Raw genomic sequence first — 15882 nt, forward strand, 5'->3', positions numbered from 1 at the left:
CTGTTTTACTGCACAAATGAGCATACGTCTGTGAAGAAAGTTAAGAGTGACTTAGAGAGTAACTTACTGCTTGGTTTTGAGTAAAACTTGGAAAGTTTGGCTGTTAGTTTTGTATCCAGCTTTCTTTTTTTATTATTATTTTTATTTTTTATCTAAGGAACAGACCTATTCCTTGTGTGAAATTATGTTTTCAGCATATGAATATTCATAGTTTTATCATAAATCTTGTGATAATTTCTATTTTTGATCACTGTAGCCCCTAGAATCATGTATTTTAGAGAATCTCAGGGGTTTTTTGAGAAAATGTTAGTTATTAGAGGGAAGACATCAAACCTGAGAAACTCCTGTTCGGTACCACCCCCAGCTTTGTGAAGGAATATCCGAATGCTTTAAACATCTGGGCTTTTCTTACCACAGTGCAGGTATTTTACCCCCATTGAAGTAGCTCAAGCAGAAGAACTGCCAAGTAGCGCAGCACAGGGAGTGAAAAATCCCAGCAAGGCCCCTCACTCCTGGTTCCTGATGCCTTGTGTAGTGCCCACATGCAGGAGTTCCTCTGCCAGCACACGTGGGAGCCGGGCAGGGTTTCATCCTGCTGGTTCTGCTGTGGTGCTGTGCAGGTTCCCAGCAGGCAGAGCCAGCAGCACGGCCACAAGCTGAGAAATTCTAGCTGAGCCTTACTGGCGGGTTGTACGTGGCTCAGTCAGCATGTAGAGGCAAAATCCCTGATACTGCTTCACACGGGAAAACAAGTGAGGATTTTAATACTTAAAACTGTTCGTTCTGGGCCAGACCTGCTTCCTCTGTTGGAGGGGTCTCATGAGTTTTTGTTCCAGTCTGTGCTCTGTTACTGACTTTCTACCCTGTCTATGGTGAATTAGTTTCACTGAGTTTATTTCTCTCTGCAAGCTGAGATCAAACAGCTTCTGCAAAATGTAGCATGGTTCTAGGAGTATAGCTGCTATGGAATGATACTATTCCTGACCCATAAAACATTATGAAGATTAATTGCTACATATTTATGGCACTACAGAAGTTATAATATTCGGTTTAATTACGAATTCTTAGTAATCCCAGCTTCCTGTTGAAGGCACTAAACCCAAGTTCCCATTAATATATTCCATCTTCTCAGATATTTTTGGATAGGCAGTTGTCATCTGCATTAGCCCTTCTGAGGGAAGTCAGAAAGATGATTACCAGGAGTTAAAATTCTGGCTAGTGCTGGTTAAAGCCAGCTAAACCCAGCGCTAGTAGCTAACTTCAAAATACTCTTGTAGATAAGAGTAAGATTGGAGACAGTAGATAGAGCACCTGTGAAGTAACATAAGTACAGCATGAGTTGGAAGGGGGGGGGGAGGAGGTGTCTGTATGGGCCTGATCCTCAGTATGGTACAATACAGCTTCAAAGCAGCTGGGTTGCTCTGTACCTGAAAAGGCTTTAAGAAGTTAGGACCATCTCTTCAGAGAGGTGCCAACACATGTTACTCTTATCTTCAAAATAAAATATGTTCTTAAGGTTCATGAGCATTTGGCGAAGTTGGATATGGCTAATGGATCGCTTACTAAGAATGCAAATGAAGAGAGAAACAATAGCATAGAGAGGAATGAGGGTGGTAGAGGATAACAACTACCTTTGAATCCTCAGGCTCATTGTGCTTTTATTGCTAATGTCTGTGAGATTTTTGAAAATGAGATTTAGGTTTCTGAGTTATTTTTTAAAAAATATATCCGTAGGTAAAGGAATGAGTAAGTCAAACAAATGGGATTCAAAATAAGAGATAAGTAATGCATTTTGAAATAGTAAAGGCTTTGCAGGGTTTGGCTGGCCTATCATCCATGGTCAAATTCTTTGTTTTGATAGATTAATTAAAAGCCTCCTGACAGAAAAGTGTTTGGTCTTACTGATTTCTCATTTTCTTGTTTTGCAGCTTGTCCAAAGAATCAATTCCATCTACAGTGCAAAAAGAGGGAAAAAACGACTGAAGAAACTTTCTATGTCCAATATTGAGACAGCATCCCTACGAGGTATGACACAAGCATCAGGGTTCAGTGAATCCATTTGAATGTTACAGGATTAACAGGTTCCCTTCTTTCCTCCACACCTACCCTGGGCTCAACTTTATTTAGAACTTTCTTCTGTGAACAATGATACCTTTCTGTCTGCAAGAGGAGAAAACGGGGATGAGCTAAAAATAAATGGGATTCTCAGTGTTGTCCATCGTATTAATCCCATGATCAGCTGGACTTATCCAGCTTCTTCTTTAGTTCATATTTCAAGTAATTTGCATCTGTATGTTTTGTCCAAAACTCAGTTTTGACCTTGTAATTCATTCATGCTTTTTCGTGGCTTGTGAATGTAACTCAGACTGCACTTCAGACTGCTTCTGAAAAAGCAGGGGCCAAAGAGAAATTCAGGCCATGTCTGCAGTAGGGAGTACAATAGAGCTTTAATGTGAGTACGCCTCAGAAATAGGTCTTGTCATAAGGTTACTTTTGCATGTTATTCTCACTTGGTTTGATGAGTTCTGGTGGTTGAGAATGTTGCCCAGACAGGGAAAGCTTATAAGCCTTACTTTAACTTCTCAAGTGCTCTATAACTTTTTTGCAAAAAACCCTGAAGTCTGAAAAATAAGTGGAAGGGTTAAAATCCATTTTCCAAATGGCACGTTCACTTCTGTAGCTTAACATAGATGAGGGTTTAGTGCAACCACTTGCTGTAGTGGAGAATGAATTTTGCACTTTCATCAAAACAAAGCTCTTATTCTCAAGCAAAATTGAAACTTTTTCCAAGGAAAACACAGTCTAAGGAGTCATTCAAACATTTTATTTCAAGTTATTTTAAAACTGAGGGAAAAGCATGCATGGATCGCAAGGCTCGGTGTGAGACATGATTTCTCCCAGTTTCACCACAGTAAACCAAGTTTATGTTTACTTTGGTTTTGCATTAACTGATCCCTCCTCTATCTCCTCTGCAGATGAGAACAGCGAGAGTGAGAGTGACTCAGATGACAGGTTTAAAGGTAAGGGATTAGCCTTCAATAACTTCTAGTCAGCCACCATCACAGACCTTATTAACATACATTCTCCTGCTACTATGTGTTGTTCCTGTCCATGGCCTGTATTTTCCTTCCTGAACTATGCTAACTCCATTACTGCAGAGCTCACAAAGTTTCCAACACAGGAGCCTGAATGTGGAAAGCAAGGACAAAATGAGCTGTGAGGATCTAACAAGGATTTGGCAACTGTGTCATATAATGAAGAACAGGACCTTTGATAGACTTGCTTTGTCAGCCACTTCACAGATGCTGATGTTTTCCAGACTGACTACTGGGTGCAGACTTAGAGGGATGAGATTGGATAAATATTCTCTCTTCTTTATTCATACACTGCTTTAAGTGTTTACTGCTGTTTGCTGTTGGAGGTAAGGTTCTGGGTCTGGTCCAGTGTAGCAGTCCTTCTAGTCTTTTATAGGTCTGCAGTCTCCAAATTCTAGGAATTCTTTTATCAGTGCACAGCACCTGCACAAACTCTGCTTGAGCCAGGCCAGTAAATTAGTCCCTCATTTTCAAGAGTCCTCATACACAGAGAGAACTATAAAAAAGTTGAAGGCAGCAACAACAGATTTTTTTACTAAAAACCCATCATGATGTTAGCAAGTGAGGGGAAAAACCCCAAGACTGTGGAGCTGTGGTTATAAGATAAAGGGCAAGCACTCATGTCTGTCCACTGCAGAGGTCACCTGTTCATGCAGGAAAACTTGCTGGAAAAGATTATCTTAGGGAAAAGGTTTTTTCCAGATAGATGGTGGTAAGACCACCCAAAAAAGGCTCTGCAACATAGTACAGTGATCTGTGGAAAAAGACTCATAGGCAGGTACCAGCCCAAAACTGCTTTCAGTTCTGTTTCTCTTTTGTGTCAAAAAATGCAGGGCTTGCTTTTGGTCATAGCCCAGGAAAGGAGACAGATGGGGCCTGGCCTCTCTCTTGTTACTGGGAGGATATTCTGATTTCACTGGAAACTGGGAAGCTTTCTCCCCCCCTTTGTTGTGGAATGGATGATCTTGATTCTGATGGCTCCCTAAGCAACTGCTCCTGCCTGACCTTATGTTTATGTTGATGTTCTCAGGGCACCCTCAGCCAAAGATCCAATTGTCATGTGTAGCACAGCCGGATTCACTGGGTCCGCATTTGCTGGGGTGGGATGGGCTCTTTGTTTTCACCTTTTGCAAATATAAAGCACTGTCTGGCGGTGTGGGGCTATCTCAAAGCAGGACAAGGTAGGTTATTTCTTGGGATTTAGCTTCCCTAGTTGTGCAGTCACACCAAGACCCAAGTACTTTATCAAAATTATTTTTAATTTGTGTGTTGTTGAACCATTTTAATGACAGCTGGCCATCAAGGGGTTTCCCTTTCTTTCTGTCAATTAATTATTGCTGTGATTGAGTGCTTGTGTTGCCTTATTTTCCTACCACAAGGGACAGTCTGCCTTTTGCAAACTGAGCAGTGTCAGTGAATACAGCCTTAAGAGATTGACATGTGCTGCTAATAATTCATTTACCATTGCACAGAGGTGTCCTGGTGTGAAGAGGTGGGGAAGAGCACGCAGAAAGCTGTTTTTTCTTAGTTGTTTTCACTTATTGGTCTACAGAACTGGTAATGATGTTACTGACTAGTCTGCCATACACATCTAGCAACAAGTCACTGGATCAAGGAATACCTTTGAATCGGGACTGGAGGTGACCATGAATCTAAGATTGCCTGTCAATCAAATTGGCGCAAGCAAAGCAATTCCACAGGAGGCAATTCACACCTCTTTCCTTTCCTTCCCCCTTCCCTGGAGATCGTTCCATGGCTTGTGTGGGCTATGCCTGTGCTGTGGAGGAGAAAATAGACCTTTAGCTGTTCTTAGCATAAAGCTGTGTTACATAGGACAGGTCACAGAACTGTTCTTCACCTACATAAACCAGGTCCAAGTCAGGCCTGAGATGTGTCACCCTGGAGGCCGTCATGCATTTACACACCCACACAAGGGCTTATAATCTAGTCTTATGTGTGAAGGAAAAGCAGACCTTTGGCAGGGTAACAATTATGAGCTGCAAATTATTTCAGTGACTTAGTGTTGCATCACTTCAGTACTTGGAGAGAGTTTTGATTTATGGATGCAATTAGTGAGGGAGGCTAGAGTATGAAAGTTTGCTTTTGAAAGGAGAACATGCTTGGAATGATATACCAGCTAATTGAAAGCCCTTTGTGAATGACTATGGCTTACACATGTGCATTAGAGTCCCAGGTAATGATCTGGTGGTATTTTTTTTTCTTTTCTTTTTTTAAATGCTAGCTCATACCCAGCGTCTAGTACACATCCAGTCAATGCTGAAGAGAGCTCCAAGTTATCGCACCCTGGAGCTGGAGCTGATTGAATGGCAGGAACGGGAGTTATTTGAGTATTTTGTGGTAGTGTCACTGAAAAAGAAGCCGTCTAAAAACACTTACCTCCCAGAAGTGACATATCAGTTTCCCAAGGTAAAAGAAAAATTCTTACGTGCGGTTCATTCTAAGATCAGTAAAGTGAATAAGTGGGAAAATTAATAGAAATCTATTTTTAAATGTAGTTAATTCAACTTTTGTAATTGTTCCAAAGTGATCTATTACAAAGGGAAGGGCATAGAGAAGATGACTGAAAGCTTTGCCTATTTCAAAATATGTGTTTTCCAGTTCTGGAGTGTGGCCTGATGGTAGGTGCTTTAAAGACTGTGTTTAAATTTGGTTTCTGATTATTTCACTATTTACTCATTTTGGCTATATTAAGATTTGTTCCAAAACCCACTGAAGTCAATGGAAGGGCTTTTGCTGATCTATGGCATTTCTCTTGTGTTCTTGCAGCAGAAAGGAATTTGAATTAGAACTATATTTTAAGTGGCCATTGTGCAACAAGGGAGTTTTGGGCAATTTTTTACAAAATTGAAAAAAACCCAGAAGTGATTATTTCTATTGTACTAGCATCTGTAAGCCTGTCCTGGGGTCATGCCTCACTCTGCCAAGCACAAATAAAGAACAAGCTGATGGGCCCTTGCTCTTTAGAGCTCATTAGTAACCCCTCTCCCGAGGGGTGCTGTGAAGCTGGCGCTAACAGTAACTGGCTGAACCTCCGTTTTCTCCCCCACAGCTAGAAAGACCAACCAAGCAAATGCGCGAAGCAGAGGAGCGTCTCAAGGCTATCCCTCAGTTCTGCTTTCCTGATGCCAAGGACTGGCTCCCCGTCTCTGAATACAACAGGTAAACCCTCCAGCGCTGCTCTGCTGCACAGTGCTGCTGGAGCGCATCTGGAACAGCCACAGCCTTGCCAATGCCCAATTAAGGAAGTAGCAGCTTGAGTCTTGGCCACTTCAGGCTCAAGCAGCTGTAGTTAATTTTTAATTTTTTTTTAAGTTCTTCCCTGTTTTGCCTGTCTCACAGGCCTGTGTGGCTGAGGGGAAGAGGTCTGAAGGTTTCTCTCAGTGCTAAACCCAGAAGCATAAATGGAAGTATTTAAAATAAATCTTAAAAAGGACAGGGCTCTGCCCACCACCTGCCCTAGTCATTTACCCCAGAATGCTTGTCAGAATTGCAAGACACCTCTTCATTTGGCTCAAAGCAGTACTGTTCTGGGAACTTTTTTGGAGCTGAGTTCTGTGCCAGCAGAGGAGCCCTGTCTTCCTTCCCTCAGAGATGAATGGCTACAGAAGGGCAAGGGAAGGGAGAGCCAGGCTTGCATTTTCTTTTTCATTCAAAAGAAACCTCCAAAAAGTTATCTTTTTTCCCCCCCTCCATTGATGTCAGAACCTGTTGATCTGAAGGTATAGAAGAATAGGCAGACAGGATAGATAGATAGAATGCTTTATGTTGGAAGGACCTTTAAAGGTCATCTAGTCCAACACCCCTGCAATGAGCAGGGACTTCGTCAACTAGATCAGGTTGCCTGTTCAGGCTGACCTTCAGTGTTTCCAGGGATTGGGGCATCTACAACCTCTCTGGGCAACGTGTTCTGTTTCAGTGTTTCACCACCCTCTTTGTAAAATATTTATTCATTTTATCTAGTCTGAATCTACCCTCTTTTGGTTTAAAACCATTACCCTTTGTCCTGTCACTACGGGCCCTACTAAAAAGTCTGTCACCATCCTTCTTATGAGCCCCCTTTAAGTACTGAGAGGCTGCAATCAGGTCTCCCCAGAGCCTTCTCTTCTCCAGGCTGAACAACCCCAGCTCCCTCAGCCTTTCATCACAGCAGAGGTGCTCCAGCCCTCTGGTCATCTTTTGTGGCCCTCCTCTGGATCTGCTCCAACAGGTTCATGGCTTTCCTGTGCTGAGGATTTTAGAGGTGGATGCAGTACCCCAGGTGGGGTCTCCCCATATTCCCCTAGAATATTAGATGGCTTCTTAAGATGCGTGGTTTGAGACGTGTAAATGAATTAAGGCCAGTTCAAGAGTGTGTCTAGAAGGACTTTCAACAATGACCGGGAACCAGCATTCACCTGCAGGAATTACAAGAATATGTGTGGAACTTTTTATTGGCTTACGTATGGCACATGCAACAAAGCCCTCTTATATACTGTGTTGCTTGGCTGTATTATTCAGTATGTGGAAGCACCTGTATAGTGAGTTACTGAAAACACTGAAGAAGCGGACAGCTGTGTGGGCAACATTGGTATGAGAAGCACACAGCCCTGCTTACATAGCAGTTCACTTCTGCTGCTGCCACTCTCCTAGAAAGGCCTTTTGTGAAACAAGATATCTCTCCCATATACAGCTATAACTGTATAAACCCTGGTATTCCAGCACGAAGAAAAAGTGGTTTGTATAATGCTATTTAAAACTTGCAAAGCAGTCGGGAACATTTCTCAGTCCAGACCCATCCCTTTACCTGTGCTGTAATTGTAGCCTTAAACTGTTGTTTTATTTCTCAGTCACAAATGGTACTTATGCTAGACAGGGGTATAAAATGATCTGGATTTTGGACATCTGTGTTGTTTCTGGATTAGAAAATCATTTCTCTACTCTTACAGAATATCTAAGGTTCTCCCTTTGAGAGTAAAGCACAGTCCAAAGACAGGATGTAACAAAAGGCAAGGGAGATACAGCATTTGATACTGCCCTCAAAATCTGATTCTTGTGTTCCTTCTGAAGTACAAAGGAACTGCCATGTCACTGAAGTTCAGCACCTATCTCTTCTTATAATGAGATAGTTAGATTGTCCAAAACCGTGGAATTTGTCTACCGAGTATGTCCGGATGATAGGCAGGGGATAAGACGACCCTGCAGTGGGTAGAATCTCTCAGTGGATAAAGCAGTATCCCTTTCTAAATGATCTACCTTGTAGCTATGCTGTACTTTGATAGTAAGATCTGGGCAATTTATTTTCTTCTAGTGAGACCTTCTCTTTCATGCTGACCGGGGAAGATGGGAGCCGGCGGTTTGGTTATTGTAGGAGGCTGTTGGTAAGTACATCACCTTCACCTCAAAATGCAGAATTCTGTTAAACAATATCTCAAAACTACAGTCTGAACTTTGAGGGTGTCTCTCATGGTTTTTAAAGAAAATAGAGTTGCTCACTCTGAAATTTAGAAATGTGAGGAGCTCAAGTACAATAAGAATTTGTAATGGCTGTCTCAGTCAAATAGATACCAGGTCTTGCACGAGATCCATAAGAATGTGAAAAGTTTCTTGGGTGAGCACTTTTAAAATTCTGTATATTATGTGCTTTCAAGCAGAATCAGAAATACTACAACACTGCAAACAAAGGCAAATGTGGTATTTCTAAACATTTGTGAGTAGTGTTTATCTCTTGGACAGCTGCTTACATCTCCAAAGTATTCTGCCAGCATTGCCTAATCAGTCTGCAGCAGGTCCATGATGTAGGTAAATAAGCCTCCCTGTCGAGTAGGAGGGCAGCAATGGTGGAGAGCATGCCACCATCACCATTTGCTCAGGACCATGCAATAAGCTGATGCCGGTGCCAGGAAGCCTAGGTTCTCAGGCTCCTTTTCAGTCCTCGTGACCAGGGCTGGTCAGCTGGTGGTGTGGGGACTCAACTCAGCCCTACCAATTTTGTCTGGGCAGCAAAGCATAAAGCGGTTTGTTGTTCCTGTGCTAGCCTGTGCTCGTCACCTCTTGGACAGGTCTGGAGCTGGTTGCAAGTGACTAGATGGGGAGCCATGGCTCCTGTACTATCCACGTGACAGTTGCCTGCACTTGGTTGGACAGCTCATGTGGATATTGGATGCTGCGGGAGCCTTTTGCATACTGTGTGTGAATGTCTGCGGCAGCATTGCAAACTTGTTAATAGGTACTCCCTGTTTAAAAGAAAGAGACACTGGCGCTTTCCCCTCCCTTCGCTCTCTGCATAATTTCCATCTTTCCAAGCAGGGAGCACTGGCCTTCAGTAGCTTTCAGTGGCTTCCAGTAGACAGAGTAACTCGCTGTCATTAGAACAGCACCCTCCATCCTGCACGTTGCCCGTACCTGACCCTGCTCTTCCCCTGCTCTTTGTCTACAGCAAAGCTTGTTGTCGTGCAGACAGCAGATGCTCTGTCTGGGAGGTATTGCTGTGTGTGGTTCCTCTATTTGTAAGAAGTTTCATTTAAAATAACATAACAGAAAACTTGTTTATCAATTCTCAGGCGGTATTTGCCATAGGTAGCATCAAATAAACTTGCTTACTCTGTATAACACAGTGTGTAAGTGTGGGCCACAGCAAGGTTTGTATGTGGAAAGGAAATGTCAGTGAAGGCTTGTGTTGCAGTAAATCTGGAGCTGGTTGGGGGCAATTCAGATATTAACAAGTGAAGCACCTAGAAGGTATTCTTGCAGGTGTAAATAAGTGTAACAAGATGTAGAGCAGAAGTAAATTCAATTACTTTTTTATCTGTCGTCATTTAAGAAGATAATAAGGTGTATTTGGAAAAAAACCCAAAACCTCAGAAGATGTTGGCTAGAATTAAATTATGGAATGTTTTCACTCTACCTGGTAAAGGTGGTTTAAGACTTCTATATTTCTGGGAATGTTAGCAAGTTTGGAATCATGCACAGAGCTTACATTTGTGAAATGCAAAACAGTTGATCCTGGACCGGGCTGAGACTGAAATAATCAGCCACAATAAAAAAGGTGTATACACAGGGACGTTTAATTAGTTTGTCAATGAAGTACTAACTCAGGCTTTTTTTACTCACTTAAGGCTCAGTGAAATCCACGCTACATTAAAGGCAACATAAAAATAGAATCTTACTTTCAGCTGGTGCAGAAGGCAGGTCAGCGTAGTAGGAAATACCAGGAATAGAATTAAACCAGTACTACACATTTCTATATAAACAGTGTTTTGAGACAGCATTGGAGACTGTTTTTATCCTCTATTGGCTATGGCAAAAATCAATCAACAGATAGCGAAAAGTAATTTAAAAAAGGGGAAAATAAGTACTGTCTTGCTAAATCTATCTAATAATTTAAAGCCAGTACTAAAGCTGATCTTCTGCTGCCCTGGAAGATCACTTGATTCAGGATGTTTCATCTGGTTGCAAAACCTGAAGTGCAGAAGCTACATGTCTCATCTCACTGGTACAGCCTACCCAGCAGAGGAACGTGGAGCGATACCAACGTACTTTACAGGCTTGTCCCTTTCTGGGGCAAAACCTGTCATGCCTTGTGACAGCAAAACTGGCACAGTCTAGAGCTTAGAAAGAAGGAGAATTTTGGAAGCTGCAGAGAAACATCTCAGCATTTCTGTCTGGGAAAATGGCAAAAGTAGCAGAAATCTACTGTTATTTGGACCCTGTAACCTCTTTCTGTGTCCTGCTGGGAGAAATGGTGGAACTGGGGTTTTTCCCTGAAGTGCCTTCTCCATAGGACTCAGTGCTCATAAAGCATACCAATTTCTTGTCCCCTGCAAATGTCCGTGCATGGTTGGAACAGCCTCACTGATGTGTACCTCAGTGATATTTCTATCTACAGTCATGTGCATGCTTTCATATTTTATATAGGCAAATACAGAGTTTGTACAGTCAACAAGGAGCAGGTAACCTCTGCAGACACTGTTTATATGCCAGAGGCTTGGGCTGTAAAGCAGATTTTTGTATTTGGCTGTCCAGTTTCCTGAGCAGTTTCTGAAAGCTTCAGTCAGGGTGGCTGTGGTGCCCAGGAGTGCACAGCATCTCCTCCGATTAGTCCCATGCCTGACTCACAAGTTCTGTCAAAGGCAATAACCATAATTCAGGAACTACATGGAGTTTTTGGCAAACATTATGTAAGAGAAAGGTGGGGCCATGCTGTGTAATATAAAACCATAAGAAAACCCTAAAGTCATTATAAACCACTCTGCTTCAAGACAAGCCAACTGCTGTGAGGCTAATTCCTTAGAAAATACTCCCCAGCTGTCCTGGCGAGTGATGCTCTTGTAATACCCAGCACGAGGTGTCTCACACCTTCTGGAGCCTTTGGCAGTCCTTGGCAGCAGGCTCCATGGCTGGATGGGCTGACCAGCCTGGTCCCGTGAGTATGTCTGTCTGTGTCTTCTGCAGAGGTTGGTGTTCCGATTCCTTTGTTTGTGAAAGGATTACTTCTTTGTCAGCCTTGTTCTCCTTTGGCATGCTGCGATACGAACCAACTGCTCCAGTTTTTCTTTTCTGCCTTCAGATTTCAGATTCTTCCAGATCTTTTTTTGGGGGGGATGTGCGCTAAAACCCTGCCAAAACTACCTCAAGGGATACAGTGACAATTACGTTCTGTTTGTACTACAAATCCTGTACAGTATCCCCTTTAAAAGTATTTACATTGTTTTGTTTCATTTTGGAACAGGATTAGAATGGAATGTAACCTGTTGTACCTCAGCAAACAATCGCATTTCGGTAGACAGCACAAAGTTTTCCAATTACATCTTGATATTTAGAAGGCAACCATGTAATATCTTTCCTAGTGACTTGATGTGAGAAGTATCCATCTTCATATAAAAAGAAATGGGCCAAAATATAGCAGAGATATCAACTCTCATTACTGTGCCATTTTACAACAAATAAGATGTTTTTCTTTAATAACTCAGCTTAATTTAACTTTCTTTCCCATGCTAATTAATCCAATGCTAGGCTCTTTTCTAGAGCTGTTCTTGGGCTGTGGCTCTGTGATACGCACACGTGGGCAGCAAACAGGATTTGAACAGTTCCTGCTGAGGGCTTTACCTCACCTGGCCAGGCACAGCCCTCTCCAGTGGACATTACCATGCCCCCAGTACTATGGGGCAGCGACCTGCATAGGGGCAGAAGGGAGAGCAGGAGCACAGGCACAGCAGGAGCACATTGTGGGGAAGGAACAAGATTGAAGCTGCTGTAACATGAATTGTAAAAGAGAGATTTTTAATTTGCTTTAGTGTGTAATTTCTTTTTACTAATTGCCTTGATTTAATATGTTAAAAAATTGCTTTCTAAAGGGTGCGACTGAAGCCTTAGCTCTTCCATCGCTGTGCAGTCCCACAGGTTTGTTCCCAGTGAGAGCACAGTGGATACACAAGGGCCACAGTGGTGAAAGCAGAAACCACCTCAGTGGGTTTCGACTGGCAGAGCCTTAGCTACAGGGCCCAGCAGTACTGGAAAATGTGTGAAACTTTCCTTACTGGGAGGCTGTGAAAAGTCTCTGCAGCCCAGAAAAAGGGTGTAGACAACCAGAGAGACACCAGGGATATATCCTTTGGGATATGCTGCATCCAGTGGAGCTCCTTGGCAGCCTGGGTTGTCAGTGGCTTTATGGGAGATCCACAGCTGTGCCAGGCCCTGTCCCCAGGGACAGTCATTGCATATAAGCTGCTGTTTTATGGGATCTTCGTAAGCATCTTGGGCTTTACTGCCATGGCAGTTGCTGTGCATGCTGAATGGTCCTTGTTCTAGCTAGTGGGGCAATACTGGAGCATAAGATACTGCATCCTCAAAACAATCATCCTGCAGTTTGTTGCTGCAGCTGGTTCATGGGACCAGTAGGAGATGCACATTTCTATCACATAGGGCAGACATCTGAGGAGACCCAGAGCAGAAAGCCTGACAATGTCAGGATTTCTTGGCTGGTAACTTTGTACTTGCAGAAATAAGATGAAAACTTGCGGGGTCTGTTGCGCCCTATCCTGCCTCTTCCATCTCACAAGAAAAATGTTCCTTTACCGCTTCTCTATGCTAAGACAAGCCAGCCCCAGGAATCAGTGGAGGAGTGGATGCCTGAACATAAAGTGTGTACATTAAAACATGAAAAACTGTCCTCCTGCATTTGCTGGGGCAGGAGAAAGGAATTTGTTACACTGTGAAAACAACTTCTGCGGGATGCAGACGAATGTTTATGGAACTGAAAAAACTCAGCTGAAAATCTTTTCTTCCCCTTGTCTTCTTCCCTCTATCCTGCCCTCCCTCGAGCACCTTTCACAGCCCTGTGCACACTGGGTGCTCTGGCATTAAAAGTTTCACATATAACAAGAAGACTTAAGACAAGCTTTTGGATTTAAAACACATGGTCTGAATTTGGATTGGCCCTAACAAGGGATCAAGAGCTGCCACAGAAGCTGGCTTGTGACTGACTTGTTAATTTTAGACTCTCAGCATTTGAATTGTTCTGATTCCTGACACCATTAAGGAGCATCTCTGTTTCTAGATATGTTGGCTCGCTGGTGATGCTAGGGCTTGCATGGCCATGAGGATGTGATTGCGTTAGGCTTAAGAGAGCAGTGATCTGATCTGACGTGATAACCTGATTTCTGCAAACCTACTTTTCAGCATCTGTGTTTATAGGTCTGTCGTCTTTTAAAATTAAGCCAGCGACAAAGCAGCAGACTTCCCAAGAAGGAGCCTTGCTGGATCTTCAGTATGACTCTGTCTGTCTGAAAGTGCCAAGCCTTAGGAAACTGTCTGTGGACATAGTTTCCACAACATAGGAAAATGTCTGTGGGAGGCATCTCCTTTATCTTCTTGATATCATCTATTCAAGCTATGGACCCCATCAGCTTGTGTGTGGCTCTAATATAACTGAGCAGGAGAAATGTGCTGGGATGTTATTCAGAAATACCACATTTCCCTGTTTAAGCTTTGGATTGAATCTGCATCTTTCATTGTTCCAAGATCAAGACAGTCCTAAAGCCAGACAGGACTGAAGTATTGTCCTTTTCATTTTACTGCAGAAGGGAATAAACACAATGTGTATGTGAAAATGGCATTTGCATTGTCATTTAGAGTTAAATATTTTCATATACGATCTCTGTTATACGATCATTTCTTTAACTACAGCTAATTGCAATTGAAGCATCTACCATTCTATCGTCAAAGGGAGCCCAGGGTGTCAGAGGCTTATGCAGAGCTAACAGGTGCTTTGCAAAGGCTGCTTCCTTCAGACAGCTCAGCTGCTGCTATGCATTTGTGTTGGTCCTTTTTCAGCGGGCCTTGGGCAGCCCTTACTGCTTCCTCCAGTTTTTCTAATAATGCTCTCTGGGGAATTTTTTAGAAGATCTCAGATGAGATGTCCTGTCCCGTTTTGGGGAGGAAGGAGCACGGCCCTTCTGCAGTCTTCAGACTGATGCTAGTCTGTTTCTGGCTGTGCTTCTGCTTCTTTGAGGTGGCAGATAGGACTACAGTGCATGTTTCTCTTTCTTGCTGTTTGGTGAGTCTGTTTTAGCTGCCTTTCCTCTCCACACAGTGCATTTTCAGGTAGATGGGAGAAGTGGGGAGGAGAAATGCAAGACGAAAAATGTGTTTGGTCCCAGCTGCTTCGGTTCCTCTGATGTCAGCATGCTGGGTCTACTGTTCCCCAGGTTTTTTCTGGGGCTGTGAAACCAGGAGCTTTGCTGATGCTCCACAGCTTCCCCGGTGTCTTAAAAAACCCAAACCACTAAGTTATGTGTCTGAATGGCTGGCAAGTATGCACACTGGAGGGACAGCCTGCCTTACTTTGAAAGCGGTCATGTGCAGTATGTGAGAGACTCAGTGCTGTGCCAGACTGGGAGGAGTTCTCTGAAGGCTCCCCTAGATTTCAAGCACATGGGCAGGGAGGTGTGATTCGAAAGAAAAAAATGGCAGGCTTATTTTTTGGAGCAAAGGCCTCCTGTTTCTTCTGCCAAAGCAGGTTTTGGAGTGAGCTTTAGTCAGTAAACTTCAGATTAAACTCACTATAAAAAAGACTGTCCTTAGCCACTTGCAGACCAGCCCTGACACAGAACTCAGCTCCTTCATCTCTTAGCCAAGTTCTGGTCAGTTTATGTTCATCCTCTTGGGAAACTGTCTCGTTATCAACAAAACTTATTAGCATTTTCATTTGTGATACTGGGCTAAGGCTCAAAATATCCTGGGTTCCATGAAAACAAATCGAAAACAAATCAAAACCAAAACATCATCCCCTCTATCCCTCTTCTTCCAGGAGGCATGCAGTGCATTAAAGGCAGAGACACTCAGATGCCTCTCAGCTGTGCTACTTCACCTTACAGCTTCCCTGAACTGGACCTATTCGTTGTGGAAGAGTGAACCTTGGAGGACATGACTCCAAAGCTTTGTAGCTTGTTTGTAGAGCACAGCCTGCAACTTGGAAGCACCTTTCTCCTGGGAAGAGAGGAGGTTAAACCAGTCCTGTTGGCTAGACCCATTGTCCAGGTCTCCCCTAGTGAAAAGAGATGAGTCCAGGCAGAGAAGGGAGCACTGTCATGTCCCATAGAGTGTTTTTTCAGGGAAAGAAGCAAGCTAAAGCACAATGAGAAGGTGTCTTAGATCCATCTTTGAGTTGTAAACTAATGGCTGAGAGGGAAGGTTATGTGAAGAGTTGCCAGTGTTAGAGATTTGAGAAGTCCTGCCCCTCAAGAATGGCTTTGCCTGAGGCTTTTGCTTGCTGCCTCGTACAGATGAT

General features: G+C 43.2%; 1 protein-coding gene across 9 annotated transcripts in view; it reads left to right on the forward strand.

Annotated features, from left to right (window-relative positions):
- Nucleotides 1-15882, forward strand: part of DENND2B (DENN domain containing 2B) — a 180379-nt gene that overhangs the window by 128744 nt on the left and 35753 nt on the right. For all 9 annotated transcript variants that reach the window (XM_056353629.1, XM_056353626.1, XM_056353623.1 and 6 more), the window contains 5 exons: nucleotides 1929-2025; nucleotides 2976-3020; nucleotides 5338-5522; nucleotides 6166-6275; nucleotides 8404-8473. In XM_056353629.1, the coding sequence (XP_056209604.1) occupies nucleotides 1929-2025; nucleotides 2976-3020; nucleotides 5338-5522; nucleotides 6166-6275; nucleotides 8404-8473 (507 nt within the window). The remainder of the gene's footprint in view (nucleotides 1-1928; nucleotides 2026-2975; nucleotides 3021-5337; nucleotides 5523-6165; nucleotides 6276-8403; nucleotides 8474-15882) is intronic.

The sequence above is a fragment of the Falco biarmicus genome, chromosome 10 (genome assembly GCF_023638135.1).
Source record: "Falco biarmicus isolate bFalBia1 chromosome 10, bFalBia1.pri, whole genome shotgun sequence".
NCBI classification, from domain to species: Eukaryota; Metazoa; Chordata; class Aves; order Falconiformes; family Falconidae; genus Falco; species Falco biarmicus.